The sequence below is a fragment of the Orycteropus afer genome, unplaced genomic scaffold (assembly GCF_000298275.1).
Source record: "Orycteropus afer afer isolate SDZICR_OR568_19922 unplaced genomic scaffold, OryAfe1.0 scaffold00297, whole genome shotgun sequence".
NCBI lineage: Eukaryota > Metazoa > Chordata > Mammalia > Tubulidentata > Orycteropodidae > Orycteropus > Orycteropus afer.
The window spans coordinates 2,193,032-2,214,326 of NW_006921884.1; the positions used below are offsets into that span (position 1 = coordinate 2,193,032).

General features: G+C 41.8%; 1 protein-coding gene across 1 annotated transcript in view; it reads right to left on the minus strand.

Moving 5' to 3' along the window:
* Window positions 1-7,298: 7,298 nt before the first annotated feature.
* The window catches only part of LRBA (LPS responsive beige-like anchor protein), a 1,065,192-nt gene continuing 1,051,195 nt past the window's right edge, over window positions 7,299-21,295 (minus strand). The window contains 4 exon segments of the mRNA XM_042782393.1: window positions 7,299-7,389; window positions 8,274-8,425; window positions 13,063-13,259; window positions 16,201-16,302. Coding sequence (XP_042638327.1) covers window positions 7,299-7,389; window positions 8,274-8,425; window positions 13,063-13,259; window positions 16,201-16,302 — 542 coding nt within the window.

Sequence of the window (21,295 nt, forward strand, 5' to 3'; positions counted from 1 at the left end):
GCAAACACACTGAGTAATTATAATGAAAAGATAAAACTCTGACACACACCTTTCCTGAATTTCAGCCAAGATCCACCTGACATCAGCATTGTCGTTCTGTATCTCTTCTGAAGCTGACTTGGATTTCTGGCAGTTCCCTGTTGATGTATTGCTGCGGCCATTTTTTACTTACCTTCAGCAAAATTTTATTTGTGCTATTAATGATATTGTTCAATAATTTCTACAATCTGTGAATCACCTTTCTTTGTAATGGGCACAAATATGGATCTCTTGTAGTTGATTGGCCATATAGCTATCTTCCAAATATTGGCATAGATGAGTGAATGCTTCCACTATTTCATCCATTTGTTGAAACATCTCAATGGTTATTCAGTCAATTCCCAGAGCCTTGTTTTTCAGCAGTACCTTCAGTGGAGCTTGGACTTCTTCCTTCAATAACATTGTTTTTTGATCATATGCTACTTCCTGAAATGGTTGAATGTTGACCATTTCTTTTTGGTTCAGTGACTTTGTATTCCTTTCTTTTTCTTTTGATGCTTCAAGCTTCATTCAGTCTTTTACCCATAGAATCCTTCAGTATTGCAACTCAAGGCTTGGATTTTTTCTTCAGTTTTCTCAGCTTGAGAAATGCCGAGCATGTTCTTCCTCTTTAATTTTCTAACTCCAGGTCTTTGCACATTTCATTATAATACTTTAGTTTGTCTTCTTGAGCCACCTTTGAAATCTTCTGTTCAGCTCTTTTACTTCATCATTTCTTCCATTTACTTTAGCTACTCTACATTCAAGAGCAAGTTTCAGAATCAAGTTTCAGCTCAAGAATAAATAGGGGTTATTAGTATTATATGGTGCAGAACAGTGAAGTACTCAGCTACTGACCAAATAGTGGAGGCTCGAGTTCACCCAGAGCCACCTCAGGAGAAATGCTTGACAGTAACCAGTGAAAACCATATGGAGCACACACTCAGGGTCACCATGAGTTGGAGTCAACTCTGTGGCAACTGGAAAAAGTATGTATAGAGGAAGCTTATGGAATCCACAGCAGGAATGTCAGGCTTTATAGGAAGTGGGGAGCTAGGGGCAGCTGTCCCCTTTGTCCCTCTCTCAGAGGTTATGCAGCCTCCTGACTGCTGCTTTCAGTGCCTCACAAAGTACAGCTTCTCAAGGCTCTTGGTTTCTGTTCCCTCATAACATCTGCTTGCCTGTGGTTCTGACTTACCCTGAAAGTTGTCTCTTGTCTCCAACTCCTCAAGGGCTTAGAACGCCAGCACTTGACTCCATCTGACTAGGTCCTGAATCTCTTAGTTCAAATTGCTGAAGGAGTGAGACGATCTCATTGGCCAAGGCTGTGGGATGGTATTGACCCTGATCCAATTAGCTATGGCCAGGACCAGTGGGGCTGCTGAGGCAGGGACAAGCGGCAGGAGGAGGGCAGTTTCAGAAAAGCTGTGATGTGTAAGTCTAGAATGTTTTGCTTGTCTCTCCACTGTTCAAAGAGTAGCCATTGTCTTAGCTTCCAAGGGAAATTGTTTTGTTCATGAAGGGAAAAGCTAATGTAAAGGAAGAAGAAGAAAACAAAATAAACAAAAACTGTGATGGACTGAGGACTCCAGCACTGATCAGAGCCTGAAACCTGATCCTTCCCTGAACTGTGAGGTTCAAAGATATCTGCTAAAGACTTAAACAGGAGAACAGCATCTGTCACTGGTACAGTGCAGGCTACTTTCCTCTGTGCCACTCCTGATGGCCTAGGACATGGTAAGTGAGGATGTGATGTAGACAGGTGACATCATTAGTGGGGTATGCTAGCACTGCCTCCAAGTCCTTCTGTAATGACCTTATTCCTACAGAAACCTGGAAAAGGATGAGGTGTTAAAGCAAGAAGCTAGGTAACATATCCAAGGTCCTAGACCCAGGAGATAGAACCAAGGTTTAGGTTTAGATTTTACTTATCTGTCTTCTGTTACCCAGGAGAAATCCAGGCCTGCAGTGAGGGATCATGCAAATTCACAATCCTAAACCAGTGTGCCAATACCACAAGCTTACTTGTTTAGCAAACATCTATTGAGTTCTTATTTCTGTTTTCAGGATGCAAATTCAATCCAGGAACTTAATTGTTGGGGTCCTCAGATACTGTTCAGTGAGAATGGTATGTGCCTGTTCTATGTTCATTTGCCAACTGGAGTTGAGGATCAACGTCTAAAGAAATTGATGAAATGGGGGTTAAAAAAAGGAAATGGTCACCTGCTAAAGCTGTTGTGCCCAGGTTATGAAGGAGTTGCTCGGCGAGGAATATGCCAACACACGACAATGCAAAAGCAATAGGAAAGTTTATTAGCTAACTTAAGTTAGGGTCTTTGCCCTTACCAGATCGGTGGCTTGAGCAAAAGACCCCGTGCCCCGGTATAGTCACAAATTTATGGAAAATTATGGGGTGGAGCAGCACCAGGGCGAGAGGATACAGATGATTGGTTGTTGCGAAGGAATTTAGGGCAGCGATCTAAGATGTTGGGGGATGTAAAGAAACCCCCCCACCCCCACCCTCACCCCCACCCCACCCCCGGCTTCAAAGTCCATTTAGGAAAATATTATCTAGGGAGGATGCAAGGCTCAGGTATGTGGAAGACTTTCAGGAGCCGAGCAAATCTCTGATACGTGCTGAATCCGGATGGCTTTTGTGATGCGTGCTGAGTTCGGAGGAAGTTCCTTGATACCTGCTGAGACTAGAGGGCAGATAAAGGCCCTAAGGAGTGTTTAGAATTACAAAAGTTCTGTTAGCACTACCGACACTAAAACGTTTCTGGTTAAAGATTTTCCTGGAGGCTACTAGAACTCTGGCTTCAGATTGACTCACAAAGCCATGGTGGGGGGCCTTCTGGGTTCAGCAGTTGTACCAAAGGAGTCTCTTTAATTATTTTTCCCAAAAGTTCTACTATGGCAGGAATATATGGGTTGAATGCATTTAGCAAAACGTCCTCCAGAAGATCTCCATGAACACGATGGGGAAAACTGAAGTAGGAGACAGCATGGTTCAGGCAGATGAACCATAGTGAACAAGGACTAATGAATGTTGTCAACTTGGAGACAGAGCTCTAGAGCAGAGCTATCCCAAGGAAACACAATGCAAGCTACCTAACTTAAAAGGAGTTCCCAGTACTACATTAAGGAGTTCTAGTGGTATAGTCTACCTGGTGGGGAGCAGCCGGTGGGTTTGAACCGCCAGCCTTGGGTGTGGCAGCTGACTGCCCGAGGCCCTGAGGCCATCCCCGGGGGCTCTGGTAGCATAGTGGCTAAAACACTTGCCTGCTAACCAGACGGCTGGTGGTTCAAACCCACCAGCCACTCCTCGGAAGGAAGGTTGGGCAATCCTACTTCCGTAGTGATACTGCCTCGGAAACCCAAGGAGGGGTCGCTATGAGTCGGGTTTGACTCGATGGCACACAACAACAATAACAACAGTGGTATAGTAGGCATTTGGCTGCTAACCAAAAGATTAGTGGTTTGAACCCACCAACCGTTCCGCAGAAGGAAGGTGAAGCAATCTGCTTCCACAAAGATTTACAGCCTTGGAAACCCAACGTGGAGGAGGGTCACTGTGGGTTGAAAGTGACTCGATGGCAGTGAGTTTGGTTTGGTTCTGAGTACTTCCTTTTTAGAAGTGGGAAGTTCTGAAATACTGCAGCATCCTGGCTTCCCCTGCAAACCGCTTGTAGGGCAGGAATAGCCAGTTAGAGAAGTAGGGGCATGGCTCTCATTTGCTGATGTTTATGGGAGTCCTTGGGTGGTGCAAATGATTAACATGCTGGAATGCTGACCGGAAATTGGAGGTTTCTGTCTACCAGAGGCACCTGGAAAGAAAGGCCTGGCAAAAAACAGCCATTGAAAACTCTGCGGTTCTCCTCTCACTTGTGGACTTGCCATGAGTTGGAATCAACTTGACTGACTGCAATGGGGGGGGGGAGGAGATACGCCGATTTTGAAATTTAAGGCTTGTCTTCCTTCTTTCGGTGTTTGTGTGATTTGCCTAATGTGATTTTATGTGAAGTGAGGTTGTGGGACTAGCTGCTACTCCATATGCCGCACACACACACGCACACACACACACACACACAAAACCCTAACGCACTGCCGTTGAGTTGAATCCGACTCATAGCAACCCCTCCTTGGGTTTCTGAGGCGGTATCTCTATGGAAGTAGATTGCCTAATCTTCTTTCCAAGGAGTGGCTGGTGGGTCTGAACTGCCAGCCTTTTGGTTAACAGTCAAGTGTCTTAGCCACTACACCACCAGAGCTCCCAGCACATACAAGGAACTAGCAAAAATTCTTCAACTGCTTAGATTAAAGTCCTGCTTGATTGACAAGGAACCTCTTTACATCATTGTTTACATCAGCAATGATGCAGCAGGACCATGCTAGGCTCCTGATTTGCATGGCCAGTTCTTGAAATTATACCCAATAAAAATGTATCAAAGATACGTAATGAAAATTTCTATCCTGACCTGTAAGGATCTTGGAAGAGCTCAATTGCTGCAGGCAGTTTGAATTCAATCCTGCTTGCTGAGAGAAGCTATGGGAAGTCTGCCATTCAGGCTGCAAGGCTCACTGAAGAGAGCTACACGTGGTGCTCTGGGTCTGACTGCATTATGGCATCCCCTGGCCCTCTCATATAAACTTGACTAACCTCAGAAACCCAAGGAGGGATTGCTATGAGTCGGGTCCAACTCGATGGCAAAAAATAGCCATGTGGCCACTGCCATCTTACTGCCCATCTGATGGTGGTGATGGGGCCATTGGCATCATGTGTTGTGCTCTGAGCTGAACTAAAGAGCAGCCCCAGGTGATTAGCTCTTGGCCTGCTGTGCTACCTTGAACTGTTCATAGTTCCCAGGTAGGCCATTTTGAATCTTCTTGTTTTGTATGCTGATAAGTAGTACTGAATATGTGATGTGCTTTCAAGGAACAAATTAGTTTCTTTTTATTACTGTACTTTATTTTAAAAAATGGCATATTTTAGGTATAAGATTTCTTGGGTGACTTGTCTACAAGTTTGTACGCATGTGGCTGTCAGATTTTCACACTCTGTTTTCTAGGTTCTCATGCTTTTCCCCCAGAGATCTAACAGCGTGTCTTAAACTGCAGAGTCTTAAGGACGGGATTGGTTATATTTGCAGAAGCGTCAGTACTAGGAGTAAAATCTTAATTTCTTGAGGTGATGTGGTTTTACACCAGCCTAAATTACAGTATGGGAACCAAACACACTGCACTTTCACAGCTGCTCCACTTACCGATGTGCCACCATTTCCCTTTTTTTCTGGGTCATTCCGTTTCATCCCCAAATCACCCCTACTTTGATTTTTTCCCCCCATTGCTTTACATTCTTTTGAATTAATGGTTTTGTTTTTACTTAGAGGAGTTAAAATTGGATAAAATAAGTGAATATTAAGTCCTAAAAAAATACCATACTAAACAGATTCTATCATAAGATATGTGTTGATGTCAGCTATATTGTTTCATGAAGAATTAGTTGTGTTTTACTTAATTTTCCATAATTGTAGGATATATGTTTTGTAAGTAGCAGCACTGAGTATTTCTAGGTTCCACAAGGAAGCTGCTTATTAACCTTGCATTAGGAGTCTTACGATGAGGTAAGTATCATGACTGACATATGACTTAGGTTTTGCTGATTTTCTTCTACCATTTTCACTAAAGTTTCTAAAATATCACCTAAGAGTTAACACTGGTGAGGAGGTTGGGTCAGTTAACTTGCCAATAACTTAGGATATTTGATTCTGAGAAGATACTTTCTATCCCTCTCTCTGACATTGTACTTACCTGTTTTCCTTCTTAATGGTTTATCAAATAATGGTACATCTTAGATGAAATGACATATTAAGTTCCTTATTTAGTTACTTCTCAGACACAGATCTAGTTTTCCTATTTGGGGAAATCAAACAAGATGGAGGCTTCAGCCAGAGAAGGCTAGCTTCCTGCATTTGTTCAGGAAAACCTCTCTCTCACTGGTTATTGATCACAACTATCTCTGCAAATAACTATTATCTTATCAATGTTTAAAAGTTAAGAGTGAAAAAGTTATTTCCAGCAATTTAATTACATTTTATTTACTGTTCCTGTCAACCTGAGTTTTTCCATTCTGTATCTTTGTTTTTGAAGAATAGATGAATGTATAGGGTAAGAAAATCGAGACCTCTTTAAGTTGCAAGAGAAAGAGAGATGGAATGTCAGTTTCAACTCAAAGTTCACAACATACAAAGAATTTATTTATGCAGTACAGACCTTTTCTCAAATATTTTTCACAGAATTCCACACAGCAATCTACTACAAAAGTAGAAGTTTACAACACCAAAATAACATTGTTTCTTAGTACAAATTGCTAATCAAAAGGATGGTGTAGATAGTTTAATAGCAAATAGAAAGTGAAATGGGCATTGCTTAATACAGCACCTGGTGGCGTCTGTTCGCAAACCCAGGGTGGGGGTGTGCATGGTCCAGACGGCTCTGCCTCAGCTCACAGCCACAGCCAGCCCTCAGGGGTGAGCTTTGGTACTTGCATTAACTTTGAAAGTGAGTCCAAGAACATTTCCGTCATTTCATTTTGGTGTGCTATGAAGACGACAGATCAGGAAAAGAGTAGATATTTCACACTTGCTATAACATTAGATTCTTTAAGGTTAACCACACGATAAAATACCTCCCTCAAACCATAACTTCCTAAGTCTAAAACATGCTTAAACAGTAATAGTGATAGAAATAATTCACTGAGATGTTTTAAATTACATTTACCATAATTTTAACATTAATTACTATTTAAATCCCAGGAGTTTCAGTGCTGAAGAAGTACAATAATTTTGGAAAAAATACAGGACCCAAAGTACAGCATAAAAGCCCCCATCCCAGTATCATAACCCATTTCCCTATGGTAAAAATCATGTATTTCTCAAGATTACAGATAAATGGGAAATGATTCTTCATAATATAGCTAGAATTAGTGGGCTTTCTCGCCTCATTGTAAGTTTCCATAATTGGTGAAAATAGACTTCTCATTATGACTAAAAATATAGATTTTTTTTTAAAACTACAGAACCCAGCAGCCAGTTTTCTGCTTTGCTATTCCCCCCAAAAAAGTCAAGCAAAGGCTACAAAAATAGCAATTAACTTTAAAAAATATTTTGCTTCTTAGAGCAAATTTAAGTTACATTCAGTTGTAATAGCTATTTCTAAGAGAACGATGCTGGGGTACTTCCCCTGCCCAGTGGTGGGGCAGGGCCAACGTGGCTGACTCATCAGTAGCGGGTTTGGTATTCGTGATGCCACCGGTTAAAGTCATTGTAGAAGAGGACAATGCTTCCCGAGGCCATGCCGGAAATGATGCACCTGAGGGAAGCACAGAGCAGATGGAAGGTTTACAAGCCTGTTCCTTTCCTAGGGCCTTGCCAGTAAAGCGAGAACTGCCCTCTCCAGGTCCACAAGGTTAACAGAGGTGGTGGTGGTAAGATCTACATTTGTGAGAACTGGTGTGCAGTGTTGATGACTAAACACCATCCTGAGGAAGCTCAGAGTGTTGCCTCCTCCTGATGCTCCACAAGGACCCAAGCCACAACTTGCTTTATTCATTGAAAGGGGCAGTGTGGACAGGAGGGCAGGATGAGCCGCTGAAACTTGAGTAGACTTGACCATTTCTAAGGGAGCTGGGCGGGCCTGGACAGGCCTGTCCTTCACATTAGGTCAGAATCAAAGGAAAGAATCAGAGTCTCAAACTGTTTGCTTGTGAAAACAGTAGCACACAACAGGTGACAGACCACCTCTGACAGGCAGGTTATTGATGGAGTGTGAGAAAGCTGAGAGTTGGCCATGATTTGAGCTGGGCTGTCCTCTCTAGAGGGCTGTGCTGTGTCCATTATGGTCTAGGTGGAGGTCTAGTCCTCAAAACACAGTGACTCACTGACATGACACTAAAGACAGAGCTGCTGCTGGCTCCTATCCTTGAGAAGGTGGCAGTGGGGATAATGAGATGAAAGCAGTAAGACGAGATGTTTAGAGGCACCTCCCTTGGAGCTGCTCAACCTTTGTCTAAGAGTATCAGTGCTATCCAAAAGATACCACACTTCCAAAAAAGTGTCCTTGGAAGCCCAAACATTTCATTGGCTCTTTTGATTGCATAGGTGACTCCCACAACCCAATTCATCCATCAGTCCATTAAAATAAATTCCCCTCACAGCTGTGAGGATCACCATTGTGGCCCATGAGCCCCATCTTACCTCTGGTCATAAGACAGAGCCATGGCCCGGATCCCGGCATCACAGCCTGGATAGGTGAAGAGCTGCTTGAGGTCAGACACCTGCCACACCATGACCACACCATTGTCTCCTCCTGTGAGCAGGTACTGCCCGTCCCGGCTCAGCTGCATGGCCTACGAGACACAGCGATGTTCAGTGAAGCTGTGGCTCAAGGACAACTCCAGGCTCCATCCTGTGGTTGATTAATTTCCTACATGATGCCAGCTACTTCAGTGTGGGGAGAAGAGAGTGTGTGTGCGTGTGTCTGTGTGTGTGCCTTAGGAGTTTATAGGAAACCCTGAGTTGTGGAAGACCTGCCATTTTTTCAAAAATTAAATGGAAAAAGTTAGGCAGTGCTTCAGTTTTGTTTACTTTAAGGATGAGAAGGCAGACCCTTTCAGCTCTACAGATGCTACCTGATGGTACATGTTTTCAACAGGGACAAACCCTCTAAACTGAAGAGCCTCCTGAGCATCTCTCTATCTCTCTCTATCTCTCCCTCTCTCTCCCTCTCTCCTCTCTCCCGTTGATACGGTGACCTCGTGTTGTACCACAGCTGGGCAAGCTGGGCAGACAGCACTAGCGGACATCACATCCCCAACAACACGTACAGCCCCACTGTAGAAGATCACCAGCTTTAGCACCTCCCTGGGCCTACTGGATTTTACAGCAGTTGGGAAGACGACTTGGTGGAGAACCACCCCACCCAGGGTGGTGAGGCCCAGGCTGAGTACTTTCTTCTTGACTCAGGGCTGAGCGTGCTCAGCCAGGGCTGCTGCTGGCCAGTCTAGCCTCCCTGTCTCTTTGTGCCCTACTGGGCAAGCAGGGTCAACACAGACTTTGCTGCTTCAAGCATCTAAAAGAGGGGGCTTGGTAAGCTAAGGTCTTTGTGTGGCTATTTGTTTTTACATTTTTAAATAGTTGGAAAAAAATACTTTGTGACATGAAAATTATAAGAACTTCAAATTTTAGTGTCCATAAATAGAGTTTTATTGGAACAGAGCCACATCTATTCTTCTGTGGCTGCTTACAAGAGGAGGAGTAACAGAAGCTATATGGCCAGCAAAGCCTGAACTATTTTCTGTTCCTTTACAGAGTGAGTTTGCCCACCTGGATAGAAAAGGTCCTTCCCTACCCCCTCTTCTTCTCTCCAAGACTTCTTTTCCAAGTACATTAAGATAATAATCATATGGCCACCTGACCACAGTGAACATAGAAAAATATAAATTCTGTCAGCAAGCCAGGAAAAAAAATGCCTAAATTTTGCAAATTATACTCTTCTGCTTTCAGAGTTTTAGTCTAGTTGCCGTAAGTGTCTAATCTACCCTGCTGGGCAGGTGAATGAAGCCAGGAGAGGGGGAGGTGGAGGAAATGGGTTTTAAGGGTCTTTAAAACAATTAGGGGGTAAAAATAAATAGGAAAGCTGCTTTCCTTTTTTTGGGAAAAAAAAAAAAGTAGGGGACATTGAGCATATATGGGCACAGACACTGCCTGAATGGATGTTATGCGACTCATACCTGTATTAAGATTTTTCAATATAAGTAAACATAATCCTTTTTCCTCATTTCACAAATGGGAGACTCTTTAGGGGGTATCTGGGAATTGCAATGAAGTCTATGACAAATAATTATTTGCTACACTTATAAAATTCAGCTGATGAACATCCATTAACCTTAAGGTTGTGGTTCACTTGAGTTTTATACTTGAGGCTTTTTAGTGGATAAATGCTTATGAAAATATAGATTAAAACCATTAATCTTTTAACTCTTTGTTCTATTACATAATCTCTGATCTTGGTTGTATCTGGAATTACAAAAAGCCTAAATTTTAAGGACCATATATTTATCAGCATCCAAAACGTTTTAATAAGTCAGGTGCCTGCGAGTGAAAAAAATATTTTGTTGGTCTTTGTGGTTAGGTACTGAAGAAATCCTCTGGAGGCAAAAGCCAGGCTAACTGAGCGGCTCTTACCCTCTGCCCAACCCAGCAGTCACATTGCTCTTCATTCTAACTAACACCCCTCTCAGCATCCAGGTTGGGCTGATGAGAGATCTTAAGAGGGCCCCCAAGATGCATTATCTTGTCCTCTGCACTCCAGCGCCGTGGACAACACTGTAGCTGCACTCGATTTCAGAGAAGCTGAGCAGACAGCATACCAGCAGGCCACAGCAGTCTGCTGGGGACGGCCATATCCCAAAACATAGCCTCAGGAAAAGAAAATAAATGAATTCCTATGGGTGAAATAGTGGTTAGCCTTTGTTTAGGATAAAATAACTTTGCTGTTCTGTGCAGGCTGCCTACTTAAATTTAAGTTATTCATTAAGACATCTAAACATTGCCTAGTTGATGTACTATGATATGCCGTTAACCAGAACGCCACTGAACAATCTGGCATTTAAAATAAAAACAGGTGGGAAGTCTTGATTAGTGCTGAGGTTCCCCAGGCTGCCTGCCTGCCTGCCTGCCTGCAGGGTTCTTGGTATTTCAAAGAAACCTGATTTCTGGTCTGAGCTGATGACTAATTTGTTTCCATGGTCTCCTTTCCTTATATAGGCTCAGACTGGAGGATGGAGACAGAGATTTTTGCTCTGTGCTGTCTCATATTCCCAACTTGCGGTTTCCTTCCTTCCTTCCTTCCCGAGGCAGCTGTGAAAGTGTCAGTCTCTGGAGCCGTGGGCAGGCTGTGCTCATTTTAGGCAAGCTCGCTTTAATCACACAGTTGCCACTTGCAACTTAGTATGATAAAGTGCAGGAGTGCTAGGAAAAAGGCAATGGATTATTTAAGCCTAAAATCCAGTGGGAAATATTAGAGGGAAAAACAATGGCTACAGGGCAGAGAGAGAAAGCATGTGTGTACAAGTAGTCTGCAGAAAGCCTCCCTCCTACGGCCTAAGGAACTTCCCAGAGCCTTTGGTACTAAATGAAATGCCACAGAAATTGTTTCAGCCAGCAAGGGATTTCAAATTATTTTACAGATTTATTAGTGTAGCTGACAATATAATCGCAACTGCAAGTGACAGATTATCAACATTTGTACTGTAAAGAAAAGGAAAGAAACCCTCTGATGTGTACTTGGTTTAAATGAAGTATTATGGGAAGGCAGGGGAAAATGAGTGTGAGTAGCTCGGTGTATATGCCCTTGTAGAGGAGGCAGGCAACAGGCAGTGGAGAAAAGTCAGAGAAGTGGAGGAAGAGAGAAAGGAAGCAGCTTACTGAATTAAGAAATCAGTCCTGGGACCCAGCAGCAGTATGTTGTTGATTGCTGTTGAGTCGATTCTGACTCATATTAGCCCACTGCCATTGTGTTGATTCCAACTCATAGTGACCCTATATGACAGACAATTTCCCCACAGGGTTTCCTAGGCTATAATCTTTATGGGAACAGATCACATGGTCATTTTTCCTGTGGTGCACAAGGAATGGTAATCCCAGTGGCCCATCTGGGATATGGCATCATTTGCACCACAGTATAAAAGATTGAAGAGGAAGGACTGTCATTTTAAGAGTGCTTTTTCAAGAGCCGTCTTTTCTCACCTCTAAGCTCCCTGGTGTTTTGATCATTTTCCAGAATGGGCACGGGGACGCGCTTGTACAGTGAGGGAACCCTGGGGGTAGGAGGAGGGTCAGCTCTGGACTTTTCACTCCTTGCTACACTTGACCCAGGGTGGCTGGAATGACATAAATTCTCCTAGTTTCCCAGATCGAGTCTGACCACCCTGTTTCCAGGTAATTCCTGGCATCAGGCAATATTAAGGAATGAAAAACCTAAATATAGATCACAATGATAAAACCAAGAGCCCATACTACGTCTGTGAGGAAACTCTAGTGATACAATGGTTAAGCACTTGTCTGCTAACCAAAAGGTTGGTGGTTCGAACCCACCAGCTGCTCCATGGGGAAAGATGAAGCAGTCTGTTTCTGTAAAGAGTTACAGCTGTGGAAACCCCATGGGACAGTTCTACTCTGCCCTTTGGGAGCCCTGGTAATGTAGTGCCTAAGGCATGTGACTGCTAACCAGAGGGCTAGCAGTTCAAACCCACCAGCCACTCCTTGGAAGGAAAGTTGGGCAATCTACTTCCATAGTGATACTGCCTCGGAAACCCAAGGAGGGGTGGCTGTGAGGTGGATCCGACTCCATGGCACAGTGAGTTTGTTGTTGTTTTTTGTTTGTTTTAGGGTCGCTATGAGTCAGAGTTGACTCGATGGCAGCGGATTAATATACATGACAATCTGAAGCCCTACCCCCTTAACTTCTTAAGTGTTGCTCTTGTTGTCTATGAGGATGTGAAACCTGAAATGAGACGCTGATCCGAAATAGCCATAGTTCCTGCTGCTTCCATCTATTCAATAAAGAGGAGCCAGTTTTAGGTGTAACCTAATCTTAGCTTTGGTGCTCAGAAAACAACAGTGTGCAGTGAATTTTCTTAAGAAACAACAAAAACTGAGCAGAGCAGTACCACTAAAAGTTACCCAGGATGGCATCACAGGCCCTTAGAAAAAAACCTCTCTTCTGAAACGTCATCATCAGCTTCACTAAGTGATCTCACAGGTGAAGTATCCTGGACGAGCAATGCATTCAGCACAGCTGGGACATGCTGTGGTCTGTGGGCTGACAAACGTTGTCCAAGTGCTACATGAGGGTTTTCTGTTGCCATGAGAAAGAGGCCCTCCACAACTTAAAAACAGGTGTCTTCAGTGAACTCTATACCTTCTCACGTTCCACAGTTGAAGGTAAAAATCTAGAATGCTGAAAATTCTACAGTGCACTCACCTTTATGTTATCATCTGTTTGCATAGTGGCCTGGAGTTTTCCATTCACACTGAATGTACAGAAGAGGCCGTGTTCATAGAATATGACACAGTGACCTTCTCTTGAAGCCTGAATGAGTTTTGGTTTCAGGCAATTTTCAGGCCCCTCCAGGGTTCTCAACAGGTCTCCATTCATGGAATGTATGAGACACGGTCCTTCTGATAAAAGACGTAAAAGGCAAAATTAATTTTTGGTAAAGAAAACAGACACATGTGATCTGAATCTTAAGAACATGTCAAACACAATTAAAGTGCCACACAACAGTTGTAGAAAACCTTAAAAGCATATAGATCTTAAACACAAACGATTTTGTAAAATTTCCTCTTCATTCTTGCCAGATCTCACCTTCCACTTGGGAGAACAGAGAGCCAAGTCATACTCATTCCAGTTCACCCTTCTTCAAGAAGTAGGAAGTTACTTTACGAAATTCATTATGCCAATTACTGAGACAAACGGGAGGAATTCAGAGAGAAAAGGACAAATTTCAAACCTTAGAGCAGCTTCAAGGAAGGCTGGGATGCATGCAAACATGAGGCTGCCCTTAGGCACTATAACCTCTTCCTGCTCTCACAGAGGCCTCCCTCGCTACTAGCACTGTGGGCCCGGTGGGGAGAGCCTGTAAGGGCCGCTCTGGAGGCCTACGCCCCTTTCTCTGATTCATTTCTTCAGTTCTGCTGCTTCCTGTGGCTCTTATGATTAGGCTTTGACATATTCTTCCCTCTCACTGCTACTCCACATTGAAAGGAGGTCTCTGGTAGTCCCCCAAATAAATTCACATAGAGAGCCTTCTGTTGCTTCTCTTTGACAACTAAATCCACTTGCCCACTGTCCCCCAAAATGAGCAACGGCATCCACCACTCCCAGCTCCCCAGGCTGAGACGCCTGAGTAGGTAAGGTAACTGCTGAAAAACCCATACACATTAGTTTTATGTTTATTGAGTGTCTGCTATGTGCAAAGCAAAGGGGTAGGTAACAGTGATTGCTTTTGTGATGAGTAAGTTCCAAGGGATATCTGAGTCAGACAAGAGCGGTCTCTGGGGGCAAGTACCCTTCTACTCCCCTGGCCACATGAAATCATTACCCACTCCCCATGTGCCTACATGCCCTTTTGAAAACAGGGGTGCTCAAACAGAAATACATGAAGCAGTTCTTCCATTGCAGGCATCTAACATGTCTCTACTTCAGCTATCAAACTTTAAACATCAGTCCTCTGACAATATGATTGGAAAATTCAATGACTATACAAAGTACAAACTTGGCTGCTAGTCTACTAGCCCACAAATCACTATGTAAGTAACAGATACGCATTATGATTGGCGACCAATCACATCACTTCTTTCAAAGTTTGTTGGTGACTGGTCACTGAGCAAGCTTCACTTACTGCACAGACAGCAGAGCATATAACTGTATTGCTTCCTTGTCTCCTAATGATAAACCTACATGACATTTTATAAAGATAGATAATCAAAAGAGGGAATTGGCCAGCAAAAGTGAAACTGCAGTAAAGAAATGAAAAGGGATAATGCTAAAAGTGGAATTCACATTGAACATGAATGGAGTTACAGGAGAAATAGCTGACTGTAGGAATGTCGACACTGTCACCATTCATGAGACTAAATATATTGCTGGAGAAAATCAGTGAAGGTGAACTTATCAACATAAATGAGGAAAGTGCTTGTAACAAAAATGTTAAAGAAGTCCCAGAAGTGATGCCAGCAAAAGACTTTGCATTAAAGGAATCTAGGGGACACTGCACAACATTAAAAGCATAAAGGATGAAATGTTGGAAGTGGATCCAAACTTAGGAGTCTGTACCTTTGCCAAGGTACAGAAAAGATGCTTGCTCTACATCATAAGTTATACCATGAGAAGGAGGCAAGCACTGTTCACTCTACTCTGATATGTTTATGTTTTGCAGAAAGAAAACCCTTTTAATTCTCAATTTTTCTAATGTTTTAAATAACAGTGTACTAAATAAACTTGAATTTTACTATTTTAAAAACATCCCTATACCTTTATAACTGAGTGTTTTTAATGTGTTGAGAATTTTTTACAAGGTCATGGAACAAGCATACACTTTCATATTGATTATGGAGATCACTTTGTGTGGCTCCAGTTTCAATGGTCATTTTTATGGTCCTGTACCACTGTACAAAGCAAGGGCTGCCTGTAACATGAAGGTTCATCCTACATATGCTGACTCAGACTGCACACAGCCCATGAACTCATGGTGGATTTGCATGTATGGAATTGCTCAGTATAAGGAAAAACAAAAATCAGTTGTCATTATTACACTTGATCAGTATTTTGACCAACTCAATTTTGAAACATGATCCTCTGAATATTTAATAAGGCTTTTTAGCTAGACTAAGTAGTAGTCTAGCTACTACTAGACAGGACACAGGGAAGGTGCCTCAAATACTCATGTTCCCCCCACATAAGCCTTTCATTTGTGCTCAAAGCACAGAAGGGAGATGGACAGACTATTACAATGGAATAAGCAATGAACTGGAAACAGCTCTGGTCAGATCCTGATTTGCTGCATGTGCTTTTGGAAAGGTCGCTTAATATCTTTGGCTTCAATGTATGCTGATACTACTAGGGCAAATCAGCTCACAGTGACATTCTCAGTGTCACTCTGGGGCCTGGGTAGCCTGCTATTTGGAGGTTAAAACAGCCTTGGTCAAGAGTTGCCACTCCAGTGTGTGAAGGAGTCCAGTCCAGACAAAGTTCAGAAGGACATATACCCTTGTTTCTGCCTCAAAGAAATGTGACAATTATGGGCTGTCTTCATAAAACACCTTACACTCTTTAACCTCACCAGTGCTGTCCAACAGAAGTTTCTGTGATGATGGAAATGTTTAGTATCTGTGCTTCTCCAGTAGCTACTAGCCACATGTGGATATGGAGCATAGGAAGCAGGGCAAGTGCCATGGAGAAACTGCAAGTTTCAATTGACTTAATTTTAAATAGCCCTATGTGGCTGATGACTACCATAATCACACAGCTTTACTGAAAATGGTATCAAATTCATCTTTGGTAATTTGTTGCTAGAAGACACAAGAAATGCATATATTATATGAAGGTATTGAGCTTTACCTTTAGAACCACTTAACACCAGGCCCAGCTCAGCGCAGACCACAGCACAGGTGATCTCACAGTCGTGGCCTGTCAGGATGGCCCGAGGAGTAGTGGTCTCACCTGTAGAAAAAAAAAAAAAAAAAAAAGTCAATACAGCGTATTACCCACTTCCCTCTACACAGACATAAATAATCAATAACTTGTTTCTAATTCCCATCATGATTAAAGCTTTAATTACACATTTGTCCAAAAATGTACTAGATCCATGCTGGATGCTGTACTCTGATTTTGAGGACCATATGTTGCTAAATTGCAAGTAATACTTAATTATCAAGCATAGTTGAAAACTCAAAGGTTTAATAAGATAGAATCTGCATTTTAAAATGCCTTAGACACTTTCCAATGATAAAATTGAACCCCTTGATTAGATAATTTATGCTGGAAAGTTATAAAAGCAGGGACACTTCAGCGTGATTCACATTTCAAAGAAAAGCTCCTTCACCTCTTTGGGCCACCAAGACGCCTGTCATAATGAAGGCAGTCTGGACTAGGACTAGGACTCATGATATCTCAATAGCTCCTCTCTTAAAACTTTACTAAGCATACGTATTTCCCTGATAGATCTCACAGAGTGTATTTCTTTATGGTTCATTCAATGACCAGAGAAAACAAAAAAAAACAAGAAGCACCAATAAAACAAACCTTACAGGTAATTCTACGATAGTGATTGAAAATTAGAGGAGTGGAGTGGAGGAGTAAAGTAGAAATATTCAAATAATAGGAAATGTTTGAAAACCTTTTCTCAGGTAGAAAAATACAAGTCACCCTGTGTTGCAGTCCCAAATGAAAAGAAAACTGGCTGGCTGATAAGGAACCCACCTCATGAATGACCCCAGTATAGATGATTGTTGTTGTTGTTGTTACGTGCCGTCGAGTCGGACCCGACTCATAGCGACCCCTTCTTGGGTTTATGAGGCAGTATCACTATGGAAGTAGATTGCCCCATCTTCCTTCCAAGGAGTGGCTGGTGGGTTTGAACTGCCAGCCTTCTGGTTAGCAGTCAAGTGCCTTAGGCACTAGGCTACCAGAGCTTGATTTGTGGCTTGATCTTTCCCAAGCCACAAGGATGAACTGGACTCTCTCTTTAGCCTACGGATTACTTTTTTAAGACTAAAGTAATCCTCTACAATGTAGTCTCCAAGGACAAAGACACAAAAAAGCCTTTATAAATGCAACTAGAGAGCAGGATTCTGATGGTAATCTTCTATTTTAATTTGGACTGGCTTCGTAGTATGGCTGATGAATGATACTGTGTAATCAAAAAGGAGTAAACATGCCCAGAAAGTAGGCTGATACCACCAGCTGTGGAACTCTGGGGAAAAGAATAAGTTGTCCTAACCCCAGACACCTGGCTACACTTGGAGCTGTCTCCTCTGAGGAGACAAATCTGTCAGATGAGGGGAAATCCGTCAGAAACCTACTGTATTTGAAAAGGCAAATGCTGACTGTCAGGAAAAAAAAAAAAAAACAAACCCTAATCAAGCCTCCAAATTGTTTTATCAACAAAAATCACAATAGATTCTATGAAATTCCATACAAAATACATGTATATACTTATGTTTTGCTGAGGACTGGGGGTGGAGGAGTAGGTTGCAGTGAATGTAAGATCCACGACCATGAGAAGGTTAGGGACCTTTACTGTGAAGGCAAGGCCTGGTTTCGGTGCTCCCAGCCCCACTGCACCTGGAGCTTGTGGTTATTTCATGGCAGCCGGTATCCCACCACAATGTTCTTCATGGCTTTTGGTGCCTGGAAAGACTTCCAAGTGGGATTTAAGCCAAAGGGGCATTGTCTCAAACCTCACTGTACTGGCTAAGCTGCATGTGTCCAGAAGCTGGAACTCGCCTGTGTGCTTAGTGACAAAAGGAGGCTTCAAGTGACATATTGAAAAACAAGGGGATAAAGGAGCTCTGGTGGCACTGAGGTTAACAGACAAGGGGATCAGTGGAACAAGGTGCTTGGTTCATTTGAGTTTAAAAACTTATTTCTGAAGAGAATCCCACCATAATTAGAAAGTTTACTTGACATTTCCCAAAACAGAAAGAACTTGTCATACGGACTTCCTTTTTTGCTCCCTTAAAAAGTCCACAAATTTGGAAAATTTGTACCAAAAAGGGGGGGGGGTAAATAATGCAATCCAATGAATAAGTTAACCTTCATAAGAAAGTTAACTATAGTACAGATAAAACTTGCCATAAAAATTAGAATAAAATATGCTGTTTGAAGAAGTTACCTTACAAATACTTTAGCCCTGATTCATAGCTTCCGCTTTTCCCAAGAAGCTCTACATTCCATGAAATACAATGTTATTTTTGAAATTACTGTATAATTATATCTACTGACAGCTTTTTATCAACAATTAAGATCATTAAGATGTAGAGGAACATATTTTGGGGGATGATCGTTTCCTTTTTGTTTTCATAAGTTACCATTTTGTGAGGTTGGGGGTGAGATTTCTGTTTTAACTTGAGTAGTCTTGATAGTCCTCAGTGGAAAGGGAAAGTTAAAGGAAAACTGACGGCAACTTAAAGCAATCTTAGTACAGGCCAAAGTAAACAAAGGGCAGATGGATAATGGGGGGCCCGGAGGACATCATCATTTAAGCATGTCAATGCTAACTTTTGTTTTAGATCTAAGAATATGTTCTCAGGGGCAGATCGGGAGAGATTACTGTCTATTGTATTTCTTCCTTTAATGTAAAAGTTGAAATACTGAAAATTTTCTGATTATAAAGTTAGTTTAGGAAGCCTCATGACCAACCCTGCCTAGAAAGTGGGTTAAAATATAAACATTCATTTTATAAACTCAACACTGAGATTTTCATAAGTCTGCTTTACTTGCAAAATACAATTTGCAATACTGCACACTGTATCCATAATTTATTTTTTTGTCTCCACAAATCTGAAAACACACAGAGAGACACACATAGAGTAATTTCAAAACTGAAAAAAGATTTTTCTTTCCCTAGGGCATGCTCTCTAAATAAAGAACTTTCAATTATAGGACTTCAGCTTCAAAGTTTGGCAAAACATTTCCTAATCCAGGAAGCAGGTTAGACGATTCAAGAAACACAAAAATACAAAAAAAGAAAAACAAATTTAAAGCATCAGGGTAGATTTATGATTGTTACGTTCTTTTCAGGTAACTGATTTCACAAACAATGCCTGGGTTTCCAGTAACAAGACTGTACTGCCTGACGTCCCTCACCTACAGAAACCTATACTAAAGGTCTCTAAAAATCCACAGACAACAACATAAGGGCAGAGAGGACAGAATTTCCTCTAAAAAAAAAAAAGGCTGTTTCCAGTCTTGTCTAAAAACTTGTCTGCTGTACAAATCAAGCATTTGTTCACATTTTCTTTTGATCAGAAAGTATACTTAAAATCTAAAAAAAAAAAAAAAAACCCTCACTTGCCATCTAGTCGGATCCGACTCACAGCTACCCCTCCTTGGGTTGCCGAGGCAGTATCACTACGGAAGTAGATTGCCCAACCCTCCTTCTAAGGAGTGGCTGGTAGGTTTGAACCACCAGCTTCTGGTTAGCAGTCAAAGGCCTTAGGCACTTGGATTTTCCTAAATTCCAGTAAACCAAGTGTTTTACATACTAAAATTTCACTTTGGTAGGTGGAATTAAAGGGTGTGGGATTTAAATCAAATGAGTCCAAATTATTTAAGATCAGCAGGCATTTTGGGAACCACCTGGAATGAAATTAATCAGGGCAGAGGGGATTCTGTGTGGCTCACCAACCCTATCTTTCTATTTCTCAGAAGTCACGCTGTTATACATCATCCTGGATGGTAGCAGAGCCAAGAGATATCATCCTGCAGAAAGGAAAGGCCAAACCCCATCCATATCTGTGCATACTTCTTCTGAAAGCCTAGAAATCTAGGAATCATATAATTCATTCTCCTTCCAGCAGTCACCTAAATCTGCCCCTCCCAACCACTTGTCAGCCCAAATAGCTAAAACCTGGGGCGGGGGGCATTCACTTCAAGAAAGACAATCCCATGTATTATTTTTTTTCAAAGATCTCAAGCTATCACCATCTCTCACTGAAGTCTCTAAACTGAATAAATAGCAGAAAAAAGTCTTCTGAAAAATATCAGGTTAATTCGTTTGATAAAAATGTGCAGTGGCTAATGGATATAAAAAGTCTTTACTTTTGCTTTCTGAGATAGTAGGATCTACCGAAAGCTAGACCATAAAGCAGAACAGATTCCCCTAAGAACCTTTTAAAGTCTTGCTACTTGAAAAAATTGTCATGGCTTTCGATAATGCTGAAAGAAAAATTTATCCTGCTACTGGTTTAAGGGTCTACACTTCAAACTCTTCTTAAAGAAAAATAAAAAGAGAAAGAGGACAGACTTCTAGGACTGCTTTGAAAAGCTTGAACAGTTACTTCAAAGGAAAGGGTGTCTTTGTCCAGAGAGCAGGTTTATGACTACTGATGCAAATCCTAACCAAAGGCTGAAAGGGATACCCAGTGCATCTTTATGGATGGCCTTAAAGGAAGATGAACAAGTCAAATGAGATTAAAGATAGTCCAAATCCTGCCACGAATGCCAGCGCACACCAGGTTTTTTTTTTTTTACTGATGTGCTTTTCTTGGCACATAACACCAAGTGTTACTGCTAACTTAGAGAGACTATCTGAACAACCCAACTTGCATCTAAACAACACACAATCTCCATAACACCCACCTAGTATTTAGATTGGACCTATGCTTTAAAATATTAGGTGAAATGTTTATACCAATAGGCAGTAATAGCACATGTTTTTATTAAGTGTGCTTCTTTGGTGCCCTCATAACATTAAATATAAACATTCAATTCTCCATCAGATGGACTCAGAACCACTTACAATTACACTAGAAAGAAGAGGAAATAGTAATTTCTCTAGGATTCTGCTCATAAATATCTAATGAAAAAAGTATTATTTCAAAATGTCTGTTTTCTTTAGGCAAAGGGATTAATAATCCAGGTAAAAACAGACCTAGCATTCATGTTTGGCAAAAGTTTACTTTTTTAAAAAGTGAATAAAGTTTTTGGTACT